The sequence below is a fragment of the Oncorhynchus keta genome, chromosome 18 (genome assembly GCF_023373465.1).
Source record: "Oncorhynchus keta strain PuntledgeMale-10-30-2019 chromosome 18, Oket_V2, whole genome shotgun sequence".
NCBI classification, from domain to species: Eukaryota; Metazoa; Chordata; class Actinopteri; order Salmoniformes; family Salmonidae; genus Oncorhynchus; species Oncorhynchus keta.
This window is the reverse complement of record NC_068438.1, coordinates 31,946,624-31,971,413: the sequence shown is the minus strand read 5'-3', so window position 1 is coordinate 31,971,413 and position 24,790 is coordinate 31,946,624. Positions and strand designations below refer to the sequence as shown.

Sequence of the window (24,790 nt, the reverse complement as noted above, 5' to 3'; positions counted from 1 at the left end):
TGCTTTTCTTCTTTCCTTTCTTCATCAGCCAGGGGATCACCTCTTCTACATCATCAAAAGACAGTGGTGTAAAGTACTTAACTAAAATACTTTAAAGTACTACTTAAGTAGTTTTTTGAGGTATCTGTACTTTACTATTGAAATTTGACAACTTTTACTTTAATTTCACTACATTCCTAAAGAAAATAATGTAATTTTTAAAATTTCCCTGATACCAATAAGTACTTAGTTATATTTTGACAGGAAAATGGTCCAATTCATACACTTATCAAGAGAACATCCCTGGTCATCCCTACTGCCTCTAAATGTCAGTGTTGTAGTGTACACCTGGCTATCCGTAAAGTAAAATAACATTGTGCTGTCTGGTTTGCATAATACAAGGATTTTGAAACTATTAATAATTTGACTTGTGATACTTAAGTATATTTAAAACCAAACACTTTTAGACTTTTACTCAAGTAATATTTTACTGGTTGATTCTCACTTTTACTTGAGTCATGTTCTATTAAGGTATCTTTTCTTTTACTACAGTATGACTTTTGCGTACTTTTTCCACCACGGTCAAAAGCATCGACTGATTATAGCCCTAGTATACGTAGAACTATGGGCCGGGAAAAATAACCTTCAAGCTCTTTCTCAGCAAAATTATTCCTATTTTGATGCAATCGTTCAGAATAATTTATTTTATCACAACATATCGGTTGATGGCCATAGAATAATGGTGATGACAGGATGATCCTCCACGTTTCACACCAGAATAGTGGAGATGCGAGACAAAAGTGGAGGGGTGCAATCGGTGTCATTGCGAAGCTTTTCCAGGAGACGGCGCAGTGAGCCATTACGTTTCAGTTGCATATTCAAAGGGGAGTAGAAGGCTAGCACAGCGAAGTGGAGCCAGCAAGCAGGACCCAGGACAGCCACACGGATAGGTAGTTCAGAGGAGTAAAAGCCGGCACGGCGCTTGGTGGATTCAAGTTCTGATTGAGGTTCGCTACTTGGTAAGATGATCCGAGATAAACGACCAGCAAGCATTATGTTAATTAGGCAGTTTAGCTACTTAGCATTTTCTCTCGAGTAGGTACATTGTAAAAAAAGGCTTGGCGTTTTGTAATAACGTCATTATTAAGGTAGCTACGAATTCACCGAAACCATTCGATTCTGCAAAAAAGCCGACAAGTTTACTACCACATATTTAGCTTTACAAGTTGTAAATTTAGCTGTTATACCGGAAGCATTGATGCTACTATAGTGCATGTGTTAGATATAACAATATGAAAGTTATCTAGATAGCCAGTTCGCTAGCTAACAAATGATCCCTTCCCTTGTAGCTGGTCAGCATAGCATTGTGGCCGAGACGAGCAGACAAGCTGTCACAATGCGCCAACATTGTTTTAATTAGTGCAATCATCATGAAATAGTATCTCCTCGCAGGTAGCCTACTACAATGTTTCAGTAACGTTAATCACTACAGGAGTTCCACAGAAGAGTTTTACCACATTAAGATGCATACAGGTTAGCTACATATAATAACATGTATACATTGAGAAGCAAAAACAATTTTGAGACCGTTTAGTTTGTCCAACTCTAAACCTTATAATTGTTTCATATTTGCATGAACATGTTTTGAGAGAACATCTCAAGTCATGTAGGCAGTTTCTGAGGGGAGGTGATTGAGGATAATGATTGAGGCACCATTTTGACCTCATCTAGCCATGCTCTTATTTTTAGTCTGTCTAATAGTAGGGTTGTGTTTAACTGACGTAAATGGTGGGCTTTTTACATGTTCTTTCTGCTTTTCCCTCCCTGATTGTTCCTATATCCCTGCTCTCTCATAGGTCTATTCATAGAAGGCAGGATGTACAGTGGAAAATGCTACAAACTGTGGCTGACTACTTTCTTTAGTTCATTTGTGTGATTCATTGTGTGCAGTAAAGTTTTTTCTTCTATTGGTTTAGAGGCGTGTTATAGGCATGTTTGTTTCATAATGTTGGTTGTTTTTGTTGTGCCTATTTAGACAGCAGGAATGGGGCAAGGTGTGGGTGGTTGACTGACAGGGAGACGGACCAATCACTTGTCAGGATGCTGGCTCGGAACCGCTTCATCCTCCTGGTGGTGGTGGGGGCGGTGCTGGCCATCGTGAGTCTCAGCCTCCAATTCTGTAAGTAAACTGTGTGCGTGTTTGTGTGGTGTATTGTAGTGTCTCTACATCTGCCATTATTTGTGGTTGGAATTTGTGTGTGATTGTTTGGTGTGTATATCCAGGTATGTTTGTGTATGGTCACACGGTGTGTGTGTATTATATCTGACCACTAGTGTTTTCCACTCCAAGCGACCCATTTACATGGAAACAAAGACAAGTCCTCTAGAGACATTCTATATTTAGACCAGTCCTATCCACTATGATACCTTGAGATACTCTTAAGCGTTCTCCCAATGACGTGTCAGTAGAAAATGGCCTCTGCCACCGTTAGGTCATTGTGCCCCATCTCCCCTGTGCATAGAAATAAAATATGTGTCCTCAATGGTAATAAATACAAGGAAACAGGCCAAGTCGATTTGATGCCTAAGACTCTTACTGTGGGTGGATGGATGGATGGAAGAGTCCTTTCACTGTTATATGAAAATAACATAATTAGAAAGAAGGCTAGAATATTATTGAGCTGCAGAAATAACATCCATATTTGAATGAAAAATCCTAGTCCCAGATTATGTTGGGTATGAAATATGCTGTATAGTGCATACAGTGGGGCAAAAAAGTATTTAGTCAGCCACCAATTGTGCAAGTTCTCCCACTTAAAAAGATGAGAGAGGCCTGTAATTTTCATCATAGGTACATTTCAACTATGACAGACAAAATGAGAAAAGAAAATCCAGAAAATCACATTGTAGGATTTTTAATGAATTTATTTGCAAATTATGGCGGAAAACAAGTATTTGGTCACCTACAAACAAGCAAGATTTCTGGCTCTCACAGACCTGTAACTTCTTCTTTAAGAGGCTCCTCTGTCCTCCACTCGTTACCTGTATTAATGGCACCTGTTTGAACTTGTTATCAGTATAAAAGACACCTGTCCACAACCTCAAACAGTCACACTCCAAACTCCACTATGGCCAAGACCAAAGAGCTGTCAAAGGACACCAGAAACAAAAGACCTGCACCAGGCTGGGAAGACTGAATCTGCAATAGGTAAGCAGCTTGGTTTGAAGAAATCAACTGTGGGAGCAAATATTAGGAAATGGAAGACATACAAGACCAATGATAATCTCCCTCGATCTGGGGCTCCACGCAAGATCTCACCCCGTGGGGTCAAAAATATCACAAGAACGGTGAGCAAAAATCCAAGAACCACATGGGGGGACCTAGTGAATGACCTGCAGAGAGCTGGGACCAAAGTAACAAAGCCTACCATCAGTAACACACGACGCCACCAGGGACTCAAATCCTGCAGTGCCAGACGTGTCCCCTGCTTAACCTCTAATGACTCCCCATCCCGCATGAGGGAGTGTAATCATCGACTGACACTAATTAGCATAACGCAACGGACATAAATATTCCTAGAAAATATTCCTATTCATGAAAATCACAAGGGAAATATATTGAGACACACTTAGCCTTTTGTTAATCACCCTGTCATCTCAGATTTTCTAAATATGCTTTACAGCTAAAGCTAGACAAGCATTTGTGTAAGTTTATCGATAGCCTAGCATAGCATTTTGTCTAGCTAGCAGCAGGTAACTTGGTCACGGAAATCAGAAAAGCAATCAAATTAAATCGTTTACCTTTGAGCTTCGGATGTTTTCACTCACGAGACTCCCAGTTAGATAGCCAATGTTCCTTTTTTCCAAAAAGAAAATGTTTGTAGGCGAAATAGCTCCGTTTGTTCTTCACGTTTGGCTGAGAAATCGCCCGGAAATTGCAGTCACGAAAACGCCCAAAAATATTCCAAATTAGCTCCATAATATCGACAGAAACATGGCAAACGTGGTTTATAATCAATCCTCAAGGTGTTTTTCAAATATCTATTCCATAATATATCCACAGGGACAATTGGTTTTTCAGTAGGACCGATTGGAATAATGGCTACCTCTGTATTTTACGCGAGAATCACTCTGGGAGCCATCAGTTGCGCAATGTAGCCGCTTACGGGTATTCTTCAACATAAATGCGTAAAACTACGTCACAATGCTGTAGACACCTTGGGGAATACAGAGAAAAAGTAATCTGGCTGATAGCCCATTCACTGCTCAATAGGGACGCATTGGAACGCAGCGCTTTCAAAACATGAGGCACTTCCGGGTTGGATTTTTCTCAGGCCTTCGCCTGCAATATCAGTACTGTTATACTCACAGACAATATTTTTAGAGTTTTGGAAACTTTAGAGTGTTTTCTACCATAAACTGTCAATTATATGCATATTCTAGCATCTTGTCCTGACAAAATATCCCGTTTACTACGGGAACGTTATTTTTCCAAAAATGAAAATACTTCCCCCTAGTCACAAAAGGTTTTAAGCCAGTACATGTCCAGGCCCGTCTGAAGTTTGCTAGAGAGCATTTGGATGATCCAGAAGAAGATTGGGAGAATGTCATATGGTCAGATGAAGCCAAAATATAACTTTTTGGTAAAAACTCAACTCGTCGTGTTTGGAGGACAAAGAATGCTGAGTTGCATCCAAAGAACACCACATCTACTGTGAAGAATGGGGGTGGAAACATCATGCTTTGGGGCTGTTTTTCTGCAAAGGGACCAGGATGACTGATCCGTGTAAAGGAAAGAATGAATGAGGCCATGTATCGTGAGATTTTGAGTGAAAACCTCCTTCCATCAGCAAGGGCATTGAAGATGAAACGTGGCTGGGTTTTTCAGCATGACAATGATCCCAAACACACCACCCAGGCAACAAAGGAGTGGCTTCGTAAGAAGCATTTCAAGGTCCTGGAATGGCCTAGCCAGTCTCCAGATCTCAACCCCATAGAAAATCTTTGGAGGGAGATGAAAGTCTGTGTTGCCCAGCAACAGCCCCAAAACATCACTGCTCTAGAGAAGATCTGCATGGAGGAATGGGCCAAAATACCAGCAACAGTGTGTGAAAACCTTGTGAAGACTTACAGAAATCATTTGACCTCTGTCATTGCCAACAAAGGGTATATAACAAAGTATTTAGATAAACTTTTGTTATTGACCAAATACTTATTTTCCACCATTATTTGCAAATAAATTCATTAAAAATCCTACAATGTGATTTTCTGGATTTTTTCCCCTAATTTTGTCTGTCATAGTTGAAGTGTACCTATGATGAAAATTACAGGCCTCTCTCATCTTTTTAAGTGGGAGAACTTGCACAATTGGTGGCTGACTAAATACTTTTTTGCCCCACTGTATATGTAATTTCCTCCATCACGTTATCTCTCTCTGCTCTCCTTTCGTCTTTCTCTTTTATCTTCCCTTCAATTCCTGTAGTTGATATTTTCCTGTATCGCTCTGTTGATGTTATTGCCTCCGCCTCTCTTCTCTTCCATTCCCTCTCCTGTCATCTCTCTCTGTCTCTCCTTTCCTCTATTCTATCGCTCTCGCCATATCTCTCCTCCTGTTTTCGTTTCCCTCCTTCTCAGTCCTCTGTTCCGCTAAGCTTCACACCTCTATTACTGTGGGGACTCCCTGTTGCTTGTCAAACAGGTGTCACGCCTCTGCTGCCATGGCGACCCCAGTCCAGATTTCAGAGAGGTCGTAGAGGCAGGCAGAGTGTCAGAGTCAAGGCAAACCATCTGTTATTGCCTGTCTGTATCACACACCGAAATCAATCAAGTTTCAGCAAAAAAAATGAAGTCCTCACACAAACAAATTCAATACACAAGCTTGTTTTCCCAATGTTCAAAATAATCAGAAAAGAAAGATGGAGTAAGAGAGGAAAAGTGAAAGAAGTAGCGTAAGAAAGAAGAGACCAAAACAGGAAGATAACAGTCAGAGGCTAAAATAGAAAAAGAGAGAGATAACTTAAGCAGAAAATAGATAAGAGAGGGAGGGAAAGTGGAGGACAAAGAAGAATGACAATCAATGGAACATGAAGTGCTGCTGTCCCACTGGGCCTTCCCCTATAGTAGAGGATAATGACTTGCAGTCTGATGAATAAGTTATGACAGCCTCTCTCCAAAACACAGACAACCTACAGATCACATGACAGGGAAGGAGAGGACGCTAGCACAGACCATACTTTGGTTACATAAATCCCATGTTGCCTCAAGTGATCGAGAAATCAATCAAGAGTCAAGACACATTTCTCAATGACAAATTAAGGGAACCATATGAGCCTAGGCATATGCATGTGTGTCGTGCACACGCATGCACGCACACACTCAATGGTAACAATTTACAGAGGGATTTCATTCAGCATAATCTTTTATTGCCTTTTGTTTTTGCTAAAGGAGAAGATTAGAGGGCAGGAGCAGAGAATGGTTTTAAGTAGTGCATTAAAGTTACTTCAGCCTACAATCCCCCTCAGACAGACACATACCTCTGCTTTTGAGGGAGAGAGAGAGGGAGAGGAGTGATGGCAACAGGGTCACAGAGTTCACACATTCTCAATGCAGAGTTAAGACATGCACTCACAGAATTGCAATATTTTCTGGTGTCTGTAAAGACTTGAAGCAAGAGTGCAGGGTACAGAGAGAGAGAGAGAAAGGTACGTATCTAATGAGAGGAGAGACAGGGGAGAGAATAATCCACAGAGATGAAGAGAGAGAGAACATCAGAGGAAATAAAGACAGGGGAGAGAATAATCCACAGAGATGAAGAGAGATATAACATCAGAGGAAATAGAGAGAGGGGAGAGAATAATCCACAGAGATGAAGAGAGATATAACATCAGAGGAAATAAAGACAGGGGATAGAATAATCAGAGATGAAGAGAGATATAACATCAGAGGAAATAGAGAGAGGGGAGAGAATAATCCACAGAGATGAAGAGATAGAACATCAGAGGAAATAAAGACAGGGGAGAGAATAATCCACAGAGATGAAGAGAGATATAACATCAGAGGAAATAGAGAGAGGGGAGAGAATAATCCACAGAGATGAAGAGAGATATAACATCAGAGGAAATAGAGAGAGGGGTGGGAATAATCCACAGAGATGAAGAGTGATAGAACATCAGATGAAATAGAGACAGGGGAGAGAATAATCCACAGAGATGAAGAGAGAGAGAACATCAGAGGAAATAAAGACAGGGGAGAGAATAATCCACAGAGATGAAGAGAGATATAACATCAGAGGAAATAGAGAGAGGGGAGAGAATAATCCACAGAGATGAAGAGAGATATAACATCAGAGGAAATAGAGAGAGGGGAGAGAATAATCCACAGAGATGAAGAGTGATAGAACATCAGAGGAAATAGAGAGAGGGGAGAGAATAATCCACAGAGATGAAGAGAGATATAACATCAGAGGAAATAGAGAGAGGGGAGAGAATAATCCACAGAGATGAAGAGTGATAGAACATCAGAGGAAATAGAGAGAGGGGAGAGAATAATCCACAGAGATGAAGAGAGATATAACATCAGAGGAAATAGAGAGAGGGGAGAGAATAATCCACAGAGATGAAGAGAGATATAACATCAGAGGAAATAGAGAGAGGGGAGAGAATAATCCACAGAGATGAAGAGTGATATAACATCAGAGGAAATAGAGAGAGGGGAGAGAATAATCCGCAGAGATGAAAAGAGATATAACATCAGAGGAAATAAAGACAGGGGAGAGAATAATCCACAGAGATGAAGAGAGATATAACATCAGAGGAAATAGAGAGAGGGGAGAGAATAATCCACAGAGATGAAGAGTGATATAACATCAGAGGAAATAGAGAGAGGGGAGAGAATAATCCACAGAGATGAAGAGATAGAACATCAGAGGAAATAGAGAGAGGGGAGAGAATAATCCACAGAGATGAAGAGTGATATAACATCAGAGGAAATAGAGAGAGGGGAGAGAATAATCCACAGAGATGAAAAGAGATATAACATCAGAGGAAATAAAGACAGGGGAGAGAATAATCCACAGAGATGAAGAGAGATATAACATCAGAGGAAATAGAGAGAGGGGAGAGAATAATCCACAGAGATGAAGAGAGATATAACATCAGAGGAAATAAAGACAGGGGAGAGAATAATCCACAGAGATGAAGAGAGATATAACATCAGAGGAAATAGAGAGAGGGGAGAGAATAATCCACAGAGATGAAGAGAGATATAACATCAGAGGAAATAGAGAGAGGGGTGGGAATAATCCACAGAGATGAAGAGTGATAGAACATCAGATGAAATAGAGACAGGGGAGAGAATAATCCACAGAGATGAAGAGAGATATAACATCAGAGGAAATAGAGACAGGGGAGAGAATAATCCACAGAGATGAAGAGAGATATAACATCAGAGGAAATAGAGACAGGGGAGAGAATAATCCACAGAGATGAAGAGAGATATAACATCAGAGGAAATAGAGAGAGGGGTGGGAATAATCCACAGAGATGAAGAGTGATATAACATCAGAGGAAATAGAGAGAGGGGTGGGAATAATCCACAGAGATGAAGAGTGATAGAACATCAGATGAAATAGAGACAGGGGAGAGAATAATCCACAGAGATGAAGAGAGATATAACATCAGAGGAAATAGAGACAGGGGAGAGAATAATCCACAGAGATGAAGAGTGATATAACATCAGAGGAAATAGAGAGAGGGGTGGGAATAATCCACAGAGATGAAGAGTGATAGAACGTCAGATGAAATAGAGACAGGGGAGAGAATAATCCACAGAGATGAAGAGAGATATAACATCAGAGGAAATAGAGAGAGGGGTGGGAATAATCCACAGAGATGAAGAGTGATAGAACATCAGATGAAATAGAGACAGGGGAGAGAATAATCCACAGAGATGAAGAGAGATATAACATCAGAGGAAATAGAGACAGGGGAGAGAATAATCCACAGAGATGAAGAGTGATATAACATCAGAGGAAATAGAGAGAGGGGAGAGAATAATCCACAGAGATGAAGAGTGATATAACATCAGAGGAAATAGAGACAGGGGAGAGAATAATCCACAGAGATGAAGAGAGATATAACATCAGAGGAAATAGAGAGAGGGGAGAGAATAATCCACAGAGATTAAGAGTGATATAACATCAGAGGAAATAGAGAGTAGTGTGGGGTATTGGTCGTGACAGTAGTGTGTGGTATTGGTCGTGACAGTAGTGTGTGGTATTGGTCGTGACAGTAGTGTGTGGTATTGGTCGTGACAGTAGTGTGTGGTATTGGTCGTGACAGTAGTGTGTGGTATTGGTCGTGAAAGTAGTGTGTGGTATTGGTCGTGACATTAGTGTGTGGTATTGGTCGTGACAGTAGTGTAAGGTATTGGTCGTGACAGTAGTGTGTGGTATTGGTCGTGACAGTCGTGTGTGGTATTGGTCATGACAGTAGTGTGTGGTATTGGTCGTGACAGTCGTGTGTGGTATTGGTCGTGACAGTAGTGTGTGGTATTGGTCGTGACAGTAGTGTGTGGTATAGGTCATGACAGTAGTGTGTGGTATAGGTCGTGACAGTAGTGTAAGGTATTGGTCGTGAAAGTAGTGTGTGGTATTGGTCGTGATGTAGTGTGTGGTATTGGTCGTGACAGTAGTGTGTGGTATTGGTCGTGACAGTAGTGTGTGGTATTGGTCGTGACAGTAGTGTGTGGTATTGGTCATGACAGTAGTGTGTGGTATTGGTCGTGACAGTCGTGTGTGGTATTGGTCGTGACAGTAGTGTGTGGTTTTGGTCGTGACAGTAGTGTGTGGTATAGGTCATGACAGTAGTGTGTGGTATAGGTCGTGACAGTAGTGTAAGGTATTGGTCGTGACAGTAGTGTGTGGTATTGGTCGTGACATTAGTGTGTGGTATTGGTCGTGACAGTAGTGTAAGGTATTGGTCGTGACAGTAGTGTGTGGTATTGGTCGTGACAGTAGTGTGTGGTATTGGTCGTGACAGTAGTGTACGGTATTGGTCGTGACAGTAGTGTAAGGTATTGGTCGTGACACTAGTGTGTGGTATTGGTCGTGACAGTAGTGTGTGGTATTGGTCGTGACAGTAGTGTGTGGTATTGGTCGTGACAGTAGTGTGTGGTATTGGTCATGACAGTAGTGTAAGGTATTGGTCGTGACAGTAGTGTGTGGTATTGGTCGTGACAGTAGTGTGTGGTATTGGTCGTGACAGTAGTGTGTGGTATTGGTCGTGACAGTAGTGTGTGGTATTGGTCATGACAGTAGTGTAAGGTATTGGTCGTGACAGTAGTGTGTGGTATTGGTCGTGACAGTAGTGTGTGGTATTGGTCGTGCCAGTAGTGTGTGGTATTGGTCGTGACAGTAGTGTGTGGTATTGGTCGTGACAGTAGTGTGTGGTATTGGTCGTGACAGTAGTGTGTGGTATTGGTCGTGACAGTAGTGTGTGGTATTGGTCGTGACAGTAGTGTGTGGTATTGGTCGTGACAGTAGTGTGTGGTATTGGTCGTGACAGTAGTGTGTGGTATTGGTCATGACAGTAGTATGTGGTATTGGTCGTGCCAGTAGTGTGTTCTATTGGTCGTGCCAGTAGTGTGTGGTATTGGTCATGCCAGTAGTGTGTGGTATTGGTCGTGCCAGTAGGGTGTGGTATTGGTCGTGACAGTAGTGTGTGGTATTGGTCGTGACAGTAGTGTGTGGTATTGGTCGTGACAGTAGTGTGTGGTATTGGTCGTGATAGTAGTGTGTGGTATTGGTCGTGATAGTAGTGTGTGGTATTGGTCGTGACAGTAGTGTGTGGTATTGGTCGTGACAGTAGTGTGTGGTATTGGTCGTGATAGTAGTGTGTGGTATTGGTCGTGACAGTAGTGTGTGGTATTGGTCGTGATAGTAGTGTGTGGTATTGGTCGTGACAGTAGTGTGTGGTATTGGTCGTGATAGTAGTGTGTGGTATTGGTCGTGACAGTAGTGTGTGGTGTTGGTCGTGATAGTAGTGTGTGGTATTGGTCGTGACAGTAGTGTGTGGTATTTGTTGTGGACCTGTTTTTATTCTCTGGTGGGAGAGATGGAGGGAGGAAGAGCAGTCGTGGTCCATCCTGTGTTTAAGGTTTACTGTAGCAGCTGACTCTTTACCACAGTGTAGGCGGTGTAAAACACTGAGGTGTAATGCTGGAAGGAAGCCCTCATCAGTGTAATGGGCTCACCTTTTTCAACACTCAGCCAATGCATACAGTCAGAACTACCTGCTAAACTCCTAATTACTGGCCCTGCTGTATGTTTATTAAGGCCAGCTAGTTGTTGCGTAGACCTGGCCCATTGATGTTGTGTGTGTACTGTAGGAAGATGCCTTAGGCTAGCATGTGTATTGCTTTGGTAGTATACCCTGTGTTTATGTGTGTGTGTGTGTTTATGTGTGTGTTTATGTGTGTGTGTGTGTGTTCATGCTCCAGGGTAAACAACTGTGTGTTTGCGGGTGTGTGAGTTGGCGTTGATGCCCTGGGCTTGTGCGGCTTGTGTGTGTGTTTCTTCTCTTCAGTGTGTGTGTGTGTGTGCGTGTGTGCGTGTTTGTGTGTGTTTCTTTAGAGTGTGTATGTGTGTGTTTCTTCAGTGTGTGTGTATGTGTGTGTTTCTTCAGTGTGTGTGTGTGTGTGTGTGTGCGCGTGTGTGTTTGTGTGTGTTTCTTTAGAGTGTGTATGTGTGTGTTTCTTCAGTGTGTGTGTGTGTTTCTTCAGTGTCTCTGTGTGTGTGTTTCTTCAGTGTGTGTGTGTGTGTGTGTGTGTGTTTCTTCAGTGTGTGTGTGTGTGTGATTCTTCAGTGTCTGTCTGTGTGTGTGTTTCTTCAATGTGTGTGTGTGTGTGTGTCTTTCTTCAGTGTGTGTGCTCCTAGTCTGAGGTAGTCTGTTGTCTGTTACAAAAGGCCCTTTGTGTGGGCGACTGTGGCAGACCAGGGTAGTGAGCAGGCCTCCAATTGGGCCGTTGGTCTGCCTAGTACCCAGGCGTGTGTGTGTTTGTCGGTGAGTGTGTGTGCGGGGAGAGGGTGACCAGTTCAGTGAATGGGTTCCAGTGTGTGTCTGGCCCTCTATCCAGTAAGCAGATCTCAGAATGCTCTCTTTCGCTCACACACACCTCTTCCTCCTCTTCCTCTTCACCGGTGAGTCTATACTGATGCTAACTGACCGGTGAGTCTATACTGATGCTAACTGACCGTCTATACTGATGCTAACTCACCGTCTATACTGATATTAACTGACCGTCTATACTGATGCTAACTGACCGTCTATACTGATGCTAACTGACCGTCTATACTGATACTAACTCACCGTCTATACTGATGTTAACTGACCGTCTATGCTGATGTTAACTCACCATCTAACTCACCGTCTATACTGATGTTAACTCACCGTCTATACTGATGTTAACTCACCGTCTATACTGATGTTAACTGATCGTTTATACTGATGTTAACTCACCATCTATACTGATGTTAACTCACCATCTATACTGATGTTAACTCACCGTCTATACTGATGTTAACTGATCGTTTATACTGATGTTAACTCACCGTCTATACTGATGTTAACTCACCATCTATACTGATGTTAACTCACCGTTTATACTGATGTTAACTCACCGTCTATACTGATGTTAACTGATCGTTTATACTGATGTTAACTCACCGTCTATACTGATGTTAACTCACCGTCTATACTGATGTTAACTGACCGTCTATACTGATGTTAACTGACCGTCTATGCTGATGTTAACTCACCATCTATACTGATGTTAACTCACCGTCTATACTGATGCTAACTCACCGTCTATACTGATGTTAACTGACCGTCTATACTGATGTTAACTCACCGTCTATACTGATGTTAACTCACCGTCTATACTGATGTTAACTCACCGTCTATACTGATGCTAACTCACCATCTATACTGATGTTAACTCACCATCTATACTGATGTTAACTGACCGTCTATACTGATGTTAACTGACCGTCTATACTGATGTTAACTCACCATCTATACTGATGTTAACTCACCATCTATACTGATGTTAACTCACCATCTATACTGATGTTAACTCACCGTCTATACTGATGTTAACTCACCGTCTATACTGATGTTAACTCACCGTCTATACTGATGTTAACTCACCATCTATACTGATGTTAACTGACCGTCTATACTGATGTTAACTCACCATCTATACTGATGTTAACTCACCATCTATACTGATGTTAACTCACCATCTATACTGATGTTAACTCACCATCTATACTGATGTTAACTCACCGTCTATACTGATGTTAACTGACCGTCTATGCTGATGTTAACTCACCATCTATACTGATGTTAACTCACCATCTATACTGATGTTAACTGACCGTCTATACTGATGTTAACTCACCATCTATACTGATGTTAACTGACCATCTATACTGATGTTAACTCACCGTCTATACTGATGTTAACTCACCATCTATACTGATGTTAACTCACCATCTATACTGATGTTAACTCACCGTCTATACTGATGTTAACTCACCATCTATACTGATGTTAACTCACCATCTATACTGATGTTAACTCACCGTCTATACTGATGTTAACTCACCGTCTATACTGATGTTAACTCACCGTCTATACTGATGTTAACTCACCATCTATACTGATGTTAACTCACCGTCTATACTGATGTTAACTCACCATCTATACTGATGTTAACTCACCGTCTATACTGATGTTAACTCACCGTCTATACTGATGCTAACTCACCGTCTATACTGATGTTAACTCACCATCTATACTGATGTTAACTCACCATCTATACTGATGTTAACTCACCGTCTATACTGATGTTAACTCACCATCTATACTGATGCTAACTCACCGTCTATACTGATGTTAACTCACCATCTATACTGATGTTAACTCACCGTCTATACTGATGTTAACTCACCGTCTATACTGATGTTAACTCACCATCTATACTGATGTTAACTCACCGTCTATACTGATGCTAACTCACCATCTATACTGATGTTAACTCACCATCTATACTGATGTTAACTCACCGTCTATACTGATGTTAACTCACCGTCTATACTGATGTTAACTCACCATCTATACTGATGTTAACTCACCATCTATACTGATGTTAACTCACCATCTATACTGATGTTAACTCACCATCTATACTGATGTTAACTCACCGTCTATACTGATGTTAACTGACCGTCTATACTGATGTTAACTCACCATCTATACTGATGTTAACTGACCGTCTATGCTGATGTTAACTCACCGTTTATACTGATGTTAACTCACCGTCTATACTGATGCTAACTCACCATCTATACTGATGCTAACTGACCGTCTATACTGATGTTAACTCACCGTCTATACTGATGTTAACTGACCGTCTATACTGATGCTAACTGACCGTCTATACTGATGCTAACTGACCGTCTATACTGATGCTAACTCACCTTCTATACTGATGCTAACTGACCGGTGAGTCTATACTGATGTTAACTGATCGTCTATACTGATTCTAACTCACCGTCTATACTGATGTTAACTGACCGTCTATACTGATGTTAACTCACCATCTATACTGATGTTAACTGACCGTCTATGCTGATGTTAACTCACCATCTATACTGATGTTAACTGACCGTCTATACTGATGTTAACTGACCGTCTATGCTGATGTTAACTCACCATCTATACTGATGTTAACTGACCGTCTATACTGATGTTAACTCACCATCTATACTGATGTTAACTGACCGTCTATACTGATGTTAACTGACCGTCTATACTGATGTTAACTGACCGTCTATACTGATGTTAACTCACCATCTATACTGATGTTAACTGACCGTCTATACTGATGTTAACTGACCGTCTATGCTGATGTTAACTCACCATCTATACTGATGTTAACTGACCGTCTATACTGATGTTAACTCACCATCTATACTGATGTTAACTCACCTTCTATACTGATGCTAACTGACCGGTGAGTCTATACTGATGTTAACTGATCGTCTATACTGATGTTAACTGACCGTCTATGCTGATGTTAACTCACCATCTATACTGATGTTAACTGACCGTCTATACTGATGTTAACTGACCGTCTATACTGATGTTAACTCACCATCTATACTGATGTTAACTGACCGTCTATACTGATGTTAACTCACCATCTATACTGATGTTAACTCACCGTCTATACTGATGTTAACTGACCGTCTATACTGATGTTAACTCACCATCTATACTGATGTTAACTGACCGTCTATACTGATGTTAACTGACCGTCTATGCTGATGTTAACTGACCGTCTATACTGATGTTAACTGACCGTCTATACTGATGTTAACTGACCGTCTATGCTGATGTTAACTGACCGTCTATACTGATGTTAACTGACCGTCTATGCTGATGTTAACTCACCGTCTATACTGATGTTAACTGACCGTCTATACTGATGTTAACTGACCGTCTATACTGATGTTAACTCACCGTCTATACTGATGTTAACTGACCGTCTATGCTGATGTTAACTGACCGTCTATGCTGATGTTAACTGACCGTCTATACTGATGTTAACTGACCGTCTATGCTGATGTTAACTCACCATCTATACTGATGTTAACTGACCGTCTATACTGATGTTAACTGACCGTCTATACTGATGTTAACTGACCGTCTATACTGATGTTAACTCACCGTCTATACTGATGTTAACTCACCATCTATACTGATGTTAACTCACCATCTATACTGATGTTAACTGACCGTCTATACTGATGTTAACTCACCGTCTATACTGATGTTAACTCACCGTCTATACTGATGTTAACTCACCATCTATACTGATGTTAACTCACCGTCTATACTGATGCTAACTCACCTATCTATACTGATGCTAACTCACCATCTATACTGATGTTAACTCTGATGTTAACTCATGCCGTCTATACTGATGTTAACTCACCATCTATACTGATGTTAACTCACCATCTATACTGATGTTAACTCACCGTCTATACTGATGTTAACTCACCGTCTATACTGATGTTAACTCACCATCTATACTGATGTTAACTCACCATCTATACTGATGTTAACTCACCATCTATACTGATGTTAACTCACCATCTATACTGATGTTAACTCACCGTCTATACTGATGTTAACTCACCGTCTATACTGATGCTAACTCACCATCTATACTGATGTTAACTCACCATCTATACTGATGTTAACTCACCGTCTATACTGATGTTAACTCACCGTCTATACTGATGCTAACTCACCGTCTATACTGATGCTAACTCACCGTCTATACTGATGTTAACTCACCGTCTATACTGATGTTAACTCACCATCTATACTGATGTTAACTCACCGTCTATACTGATACTAACTCACCATCTATACTGATATTAACTGACCGGTGAGTCTAAACTGATGCTAACTCACCGTCTATACTGATGCTAACTCACCGTCTATACTGATGTTAAATCACCATCTATACTGATGCTAACTCACCGTCTATACTGATGCTAACTCACCATCTATACTGATGTTAAATCACCATCTATACTGATGCTAACTCACCGTCTATACTGATATTAACTGACCGGTGAGTCTATACTGATGCTAACTCACCGTCTATACTGATGTTAACTCACCATCTATACTGATGTTAACTCACCGTCTATACTGATGCTAACTCACCATCTATACTGATGTTAACTCACCATCTATACTGATGCTAACTCACCGTCTATACTGATGCTAACTCACCGTCTATACTGATGTTAACTCACCATCTATACTGATGCTAACTCACCGTCTATACTGATGTTAACTGACCGTCTATGCTGATGTTAACTCACCATCTATACTGATGCTAACTCACCGTCTATACTGATGCTAACTCACCATCTATACTGATGCTAACTCACCGTCTATACTGATGTTAACTCACCGTCTATACTGATATTAACTGACCTTCTATACTGATGCTAACTCACCATCTATACTGATGCTAACTCACCGTCTATACTGATGCTAACTCACCATCTATACTGATGCTAACTCACCGTCTATACTGATGTTAACTGACCGTCTATACTGATGCTAACTCACCGTCTATACTGATGTTAACTGACCGTCTATACTGATGTAACTTACCGTCTATACTGATGCTAATTTAACATCTATACTGATGTTAACTGACCGTCTATACTGATGTTAACTGACCGTCTATACTGATGCTAACTCACCATCTATACTGATGTTAACTGACCGTCTATACTGATGTTAACTTACCGTCTATACTGATGTTAACTTAACATCTATACTGATGTTAACTGACTGTCTATACTGATGCTAACTCACAATCTATACGGATGTTAACTGACCGTCTATACTGATGTTAACTGATCGTCTATACTGATGTTAACTCACAATCTATACTGATGCTAACTGACCGGTGAGTCTATACTGATGCTAACTGATCGTCTATACTGATGCTAACTCACCATCTATACTGATGTTAACTGATCGTCTATACTGATGCTAACTCACCGTCTATACTGATGCTAACTCACCGTCTATACTGATGTTAACTGATTGTCTATACTGATGCTAACTCACCGTCTATACTGATGTTAACTGATCGTCTATACTGATGCTAACTCACCGTCTATACTGATGTTAACTGACCGTCTATACTGATGTTAACTCACCGTCTATACTGATGTTAACTCACCATCTATACTGATGCTAACTCACCATCTATACTGATGTTAACTCAACATCTATACTGATGCTAACTCACCATCTATATTGATACTAACTGACCATCTATACTGATGTTAACTGACCGTCTATACTGATTCTAACTCACCGTCTGTACTGATGTTAACTCACCATCTATACTGATGCTAACTGACCATCTATACTGATGCTAACTGACCATCTATACTGATGCTAACTGACCGTCTATACTGATGCTAACTCACCGTCTATACTGATATTAACTGACCGGTGAGTCTAAACTGATGCTAACTGACCAGTGAGTCTATACTGATGCTAACTGACTGTCTATACTGATATTAACTGACCGTTTATACTGATGTAACTTACCGTCTATACTGATGCTAATTTAACATCTATACTGATGTTAACTGACTGTCTATACTGATGCTAACTCAGAATCTATACTGATGCTAACTCACAATCTATACTGATGCTAACTGACCGTCTATACTGATGCTAACTCACCGTCTATACTGATGCTAACTGACCTTCTATACTGATGCTAACTGACCGGTGAGTCTAAACTGATGCTAACTGACCGTCTATACTGATGCTAACTCACCGTCCATACTGATATTAACTGACCTTCTATACTGATGCTAACTCACCATCTATACGGATGTTAATTGACCGTCTATACTGATGTTAACTCACAATCTATACTGATGCTAACTGACCGGTGAGTCTATACTGATGCTAACTGATCGTCTATACTGATGTTAACTCACAATCTATACTGATGCTAACTGATACTGATGTTCTATACTGATGTTAACTCACTGACCGTCTAACTGATGACCGTCTATACTGATGCTAACTCACCATCTATACGGATGTTAATTGACCGTCTATACTGATGTTAACTCACAATCTATACTGATGCTAACTGACCGGTGAGTCTATACTGATGCTAACTGATCGTCTATACTGATGCAAACTCACCGTCTATACTGATGTTAACTGACCGTCTATGCTGATGTTAACTCACCGTCTATACTGATGTTAACTGACCGTCTATGCTGATGTAACTTACCGTCTATACTGATGCTAACTCACCGTTTATACTGATGTTAACTCACCATCTATACTGATGTTAACTCACCGTCTATACTGATGCTAACTCACCATCTATACTGATGTTAATTCACCATCTATACTGATGCTAACTCACCGTCTATACTGATGTTAACTCACCGTCTATACTGATGTTAACTCACCATCTATACTGATGCTAACTCACCATCTATACTGATGTTAACTCACCGTCTATACTGATGTTAACTCACCATCTATACTGATGCTAACTCACCGTTTATACTGATGTTAACTCACCATCTATACTGATGTTAACTCACCGTCTATACTGATGCTAACTCACCGTTTATACTGATGTTAAATCACCATCTATACTGATGTTAACTCACCGTCTATACTGATGTTAACTCACCATCTATACTGATGTTAACTCACCATCTATACTGATGTTAACTGACCATCTATACTGATACTAACTGACCATCTATACTGATGCTAACTCACCATCTATACTGATGTTAACTCACCGTCTATACTGATGTTAACTCACCATCTATACTGATGTTAACTCACCATCTATACTGATGTTAACTCACCATCTATACTGATGTTAACTCACCGTCTATACTGATGTTAACTCACCATCTATACTGATGTTAACTCACCATCTATACTGATGTTAACTGACCATCTATACTGATGCTAACTCACCGTCTATACTGATGTTAACTGACCGTCTATACTGATGTTAACTCACCATCTATACTGATGTTAACTGATCGTCTATACTGATGCTAACTCACCGTCTATACTGATATTAACTCACCATCTATACTGATGTTAACTCACCGTTTATACTGATGTTAACTCACCGTTTATACTGATGTTAACTCACCGTCTATACTGATGTTAACTCACCGTTTATACTGATGTTAACTCACCGTCTATACTGATGTTAACTCACCGTCTATACTGATGCTAACTCACCGTCTATACTGATGCTAACTCACCATCTATACTGATGCTAACTCACCGTTTATACTGATGTTAACTCACCATCTATACTGATGTTAACTCACCGTCTATACTGATGCTAACTCACCATCTATACTGATGTTAACTCACCGTCTATACTGATGTTAACTCACCATCTATACTGATGTTAACTCACCGTCTATACTGATGCTAACTCACCATCTATACTGATGCTAACTCACCGTTTATACTGATGCTAACTCACCATCTATACTGATGCTAACTCACCGTCTATACTGATGTTAACTCACCATCTATACTGATGCTAACTCACCGTTTATACTGATGCTAACTCACCGTCTATACTGATGTTAACTCACCATCTATACTGATGTTAACTCACCATCTATACTGATACTAACTGACCGGTGTTAACTGACTGATGTGAACTTTTGCTAGTAACATTCTAACCTCAATCTATGACCAAGAGTTTTACCAGAGGATTGGATTTCAGCGTATGCTATATAATTTGACACGTCAAGTTTTCCTGGTCATGGTTACACTGTTTTTGTACCTTCAAATGTCTTTCCCGTTTCTACACTCTGTGGCTTTCCTTTACCCCGGAGGTGGAATTCTGTATTTCTATTTATTATGGATCCCCATTAGCTGCTCTAGGTACTCTTCCTGCGATCCAGCAAAAGGCAGTTATACATTTTATTAAACATCACAATACATTCACAATACCTTAAGTGTGTGCCCTCAGGCCCCTACTCTACAACCACATATCTACAGTACAAAATCCATGTGTACGTGTGTGTATAGTGTGTATGTTATCGCGTGTTTGTATGCATGTGTCTGTGCCTATGTTTGTGTTGCTTCAAAGGTGTACTTTTATCTATTTTTTAAACTCTGATTCTACTGCTTGCATCAGTTACCTGATGTGGAATAGAGTTCCATGTAGTCATGGCTCTATGTAGTACTGTGGAATAGAGTTCCATGTAGTCATGGCTCTATGTAGTACTGTGGAATAGAGTTCCATGTTGTCATGGCTCTATGTAGTACTGTGGAATAGAGTTCCATGTTATCATGGCTCTATGTAGTACTGTGGAATAGAGTTCCATGTTGTCATGGCTCTATGTAGTACTGTGCGCCTCCCATAGTCTGTTCTGGACTTGGGGACATTGAAGAGACCTCTGGTGGCATGTCTTGTGGGGTATGAATTGGTGTCTGAGCTGTGTGCCAGTAGTTTAAACAGACCTCTGGTGGCATGTCTTGTGGGGTATGCATTGGTGTCTGAGCTGTGTGCCAGTAGTTTAAACAGACCTCTGGTGGCATGTCTTGTGGGGTATGAATGGGTGTCTGAGCTGTGTGCCAGTAGTTTAAACAGACCTCTGGTGGCATGTCTTGTGGGGTATGCATTGGTGTCTGAGCTGTGTGCCAGTAGTTTAAACAGACCTCTGGTGGCATGTCTTGTGGGGTATGCATTGGTGTCTGAGCTGTGTGTTAGTAGTTTAAACAGACCTCTGGTGGCATGTCTTGTGGGGTATGCATTGGTGTCTGAGCTGTGTGCCAGTAGTTTAAACAGACCTCTGGTGGCATGTCTTGTGGGGTATGAATGGGTGTCTGAGCTGTGTGCCAGTAGTTTAAACAGACCTCTGGTGGCATGTCTTGTGGGGTATCACTGTGGAATAGAGCATTGGTGTCTGAGCTGTGTGCCAGTAGTTTAAACAGACCTCTGGTGGCATGTCTTGTGGGGTATGAATGGGTGTCTGAGCTGTGTGCCAGTAGTTTAAACAGACCTCTGGTGGCATGTCTTGTGGGGTATGCATGGGTGTCTGAGCTGTGTGCTAGTAGTTTAAACAGACTTCTGGTGGCATGTCTTGTGGGGTATGCATGGGTGTCTGAGCTGTGTGTTAGTAGTTTAAACAGACCTCTGGTGGCATGTCTTGTGGAGTATGCATGGGTGTCTGAGGTGTGTGCTAGTAGTTTAAACAGACCTCTGGTGGCATGTCTTGTGGAGTATGCATGGGTGTCTGAGGTGTGTGCTAGTAGTTTAAACAGACCTCTGGTGGCATGTCTTGTGGAGTATGCATGGGTGTCTGAGGTGTGTGCTAGTAGTTTAAACAGACCTCTGGTGGCATGTCTTGTGGGGTATGCATGGGTGTCTGAGCTGTGTGCCAGTAGTTTAAACAGACCTCTGGTGGCATGTCTTGTGGGATATGCATGGGTGTCTGAGCTGTGTGCCAGTAGTTTAAACAGACCTCTGGTGGCATGTCTTGTGGGGTATGCATGGGTGTCTGAGCTGTGTGCTAGTAGTTTAAACAGACCTCTGCTGGCATGTCTTGTGGGGTATGCATGGGTGTCTGAGCTGTGTGTTAGTAGTTTAAACAGACCTCTGGTGGCATGTCTTGTGGGGTATGCATGGGTGTCTGAGCTGTGTGTTAGTAGTTTAAACAGACTTCTGGTGGCATGTCTTGTGGGGTATGCATGGGTGTCTGAGCTGTGTGTTAGTAGTTTAAACAGACTTCTGGTGGCATGTCTTGTGGGGTATGCATGGGTGTCTGAGCTGTGTGCCAGTAGTTCAAACAGACTTCTGGTGGCATGTCTTGTGGGGTATGCATGGGTGTCTGAGCTGTGTGCCAGTAGTTCAAACAGACTTCTGGTGGCATGTCTTGTGGGGTATGCATGGGTGTCTGAGCTGTGTGCCAGTAGTTTAAACAGACTTCTGGTGGCATGTCTTGTGGGGTATGCATGGGTGTCTGAGCTGTGTGCCAGTAGTTCAAACAGACTTCTGGTGGCATGTCTTGTGGGGTATGCATGGGTGTCTGAGCTGTGTGCCAGTAGTTTAAACAGACTTCTGGTGGCATGTCTTGTGGGGTATGCATGGGTGTCTGAGCTGTGTGCCAGTAGTTCAAACAGACTTCTGGTGGCATGTCTTGTGGGGTATGCATGGGTGTCTGAGCTGTGTGCCAGTAGTTCAAACAGACTTCTGGTGGCATGTCTTGTGGGGTATGCATGGGTGTCTGAGCTGTGTGCCAGTAGTTTAAACAGACCTCTGGTGGCATGTCTTGTGGGGTATGCATGGGTGTCTGAGCTGTGTGCCAGTAGTTTAAACAGACCTCTGGTGGCATGTCTTGTGGGGTATGCATGGGTGTCTGAGCTGTGTGCCAGTAGTTCAAACAGACTTCTGGTGGCATGTCTTGTGGGGTATGCATGGGTGTCTGAGCTGTGTGCCAGTAGTTTAAACAGACCTCTGGTGGCATGTCTTGTGGGGTATGCATGGGTGTCTGAGCTGTGTGCCAGTAGTTCAAACAGACTTCTGGTGGCATGTCTTGTGGGGTATGCATGGGTGTCTGAGCTGTGTGCCAGTAGTTTAAACAGACCTCTGGTGGCATGTCTTGTGGGGTATGCATGGGTGTCTGAGCTGTGTGCCAGTAGTTTAAACAGACCTCTGGTGGCATGTCTTGTGGGGTATGCATGGGTGTCTGAGCTGTGTGCCAGTAGTTCAAACAGACTTCTGGTGGCATGTCTTGTGGGGTATGCATGGGTGTCTGAGCTGTGTGCCAGTAGTTTAAACAGACCTCTGGTGGCATGTCTTGTGGGGTATGCATGGGTGTCTGAGCTGTGTGTTAGTAGTTTAAACAGACTTCTGGTGGCATGTCTTGTGGGGTATGCATGGGTGTCTGAGCTGTGTGTTAGTAGTTTAAACAGACTTCTGGTGGCATGTCTTGTGGGGTATGCATGGGTGTCTGAGCTGTGTGTTAGTAGTTTAAACAGACTTCTGGTGGCATGTCTTGTGGGGTATGCATGGGTGTCTGAGCTGTGTGTTAGTAGTTTAAACAGACCTCTGGTGGCATGTCTTGTGGGGTATGCATGGGTGTCTGAGCTGTGTGTTAGTAGTTTAAACAGACTTCTGGTGGCATGTCTTGTGGGGTATGCATGGGTGTCTGAGCTGTGTGTTAGTAGTTTAAACAGACTTCTGGTGGCATGTCTTGTGGGGTATGCATGGGTGTCTGAGCTGTGTGTTAGTAGTTTAAACAGACTTCTGGTGGCATGTCTTGTGGGGTATGCATGGGTGTCTGAGCTGTGTGCCAGTAGTTCAAACAGACTTCTGGTGGCATGTCTTGTGGGGTATGCATGGGTGTCTGAGCTGTGTGCCAGTAGTTCAAACAGACAGCTCGGTACATTCAACATATCAATACCTCTCACATGGGGAGTGTGGGTTAATATGGATACCCTCACTTTAAGATAGTGTGGTTTGTATTTAGGCTAGTTCCTCTGTAGTCTGTTTCTAAAGAAATCGAATAAGCAATGGAACTTTACCACCGTAGCTTTATCATCTTAGGGTGATGTGTGACCAATGCTGGATCTAGAACTGTGGTGTTTCTACAGTCTGTTAGTTATTAGTTAGTAAGATAGTGAAAACATGATGTAACAATTTTATGACAGGAAGTGAAATACCCTGCCTCCAACGTCTATCTCTAGCCCTCTGCTCTCTCTGTCTGCTGTGTTCAGGAAGTCTGAACGAGGTCCAACCCAGTGCCCTACCCTCTATCTCCCACCGTTACCCTCTACCTCCTACCCACTACTCCCTACCTTCCTACCTCCTAATCTTACCTCCTACCCCCTACCTTCCTACCTCCTACCAATATCTTCCTACCCACTACTCCCTACCTTCCTACCTACTACCCATACCTTCCAACCTCCTACCCCTACCTTCCTACCCTTACTCCCTACCTCCCACCCTTGACCTCCTACCACTACCCCCTACCTCCCCAGCCATCCCCAACACCCAGCAGTTCTGTCCAGCAACACTGTTGACTTTATGATTTCAGCTGGAGCTTGGAGGGGGGAGCTGGTGAAACTCTGTGTGTGTGCTTGACTATGAGGGGGTGAGAGTTATGTGA

At 41.9% G+C, this 24,790-nt stretch overlaps 1 protein-coding gene across 2 annotated transcripts in view; it reads left to right on the top strand.

Annotated features, from left to right (window-relative positions):
• Positions 1-856: 856 nt before the first annotated feature.
• LOC118396888 (2-phosphoxylose phosphatase 1-like) overlaps positions 857-24,790 on the top strand; it is a 42,451-nt gene continuing 18,517 nt past the window's right edge. Inside the window, exons 1-2 of one of the 2 annotated variants that reach the window (XM_052467904.1) lie at positions 857-998; positions 2,015-2,158. In XM_052467904.1, coding sequence (XP_052323864.1) covers positions 2,080-2,158 — 79 coding nt within the window. In that variant the 5' untranslated portion in view covers positions 857-998; positions 2,015-2,079. Of the gene's footprint in view, positions 999-2,014; positions 2,159-12,023; positions 12,176-24,790 lie in introns of those variants that run through there. The other variant, XM_052467905.1, reaches the window with a different exon arrangement.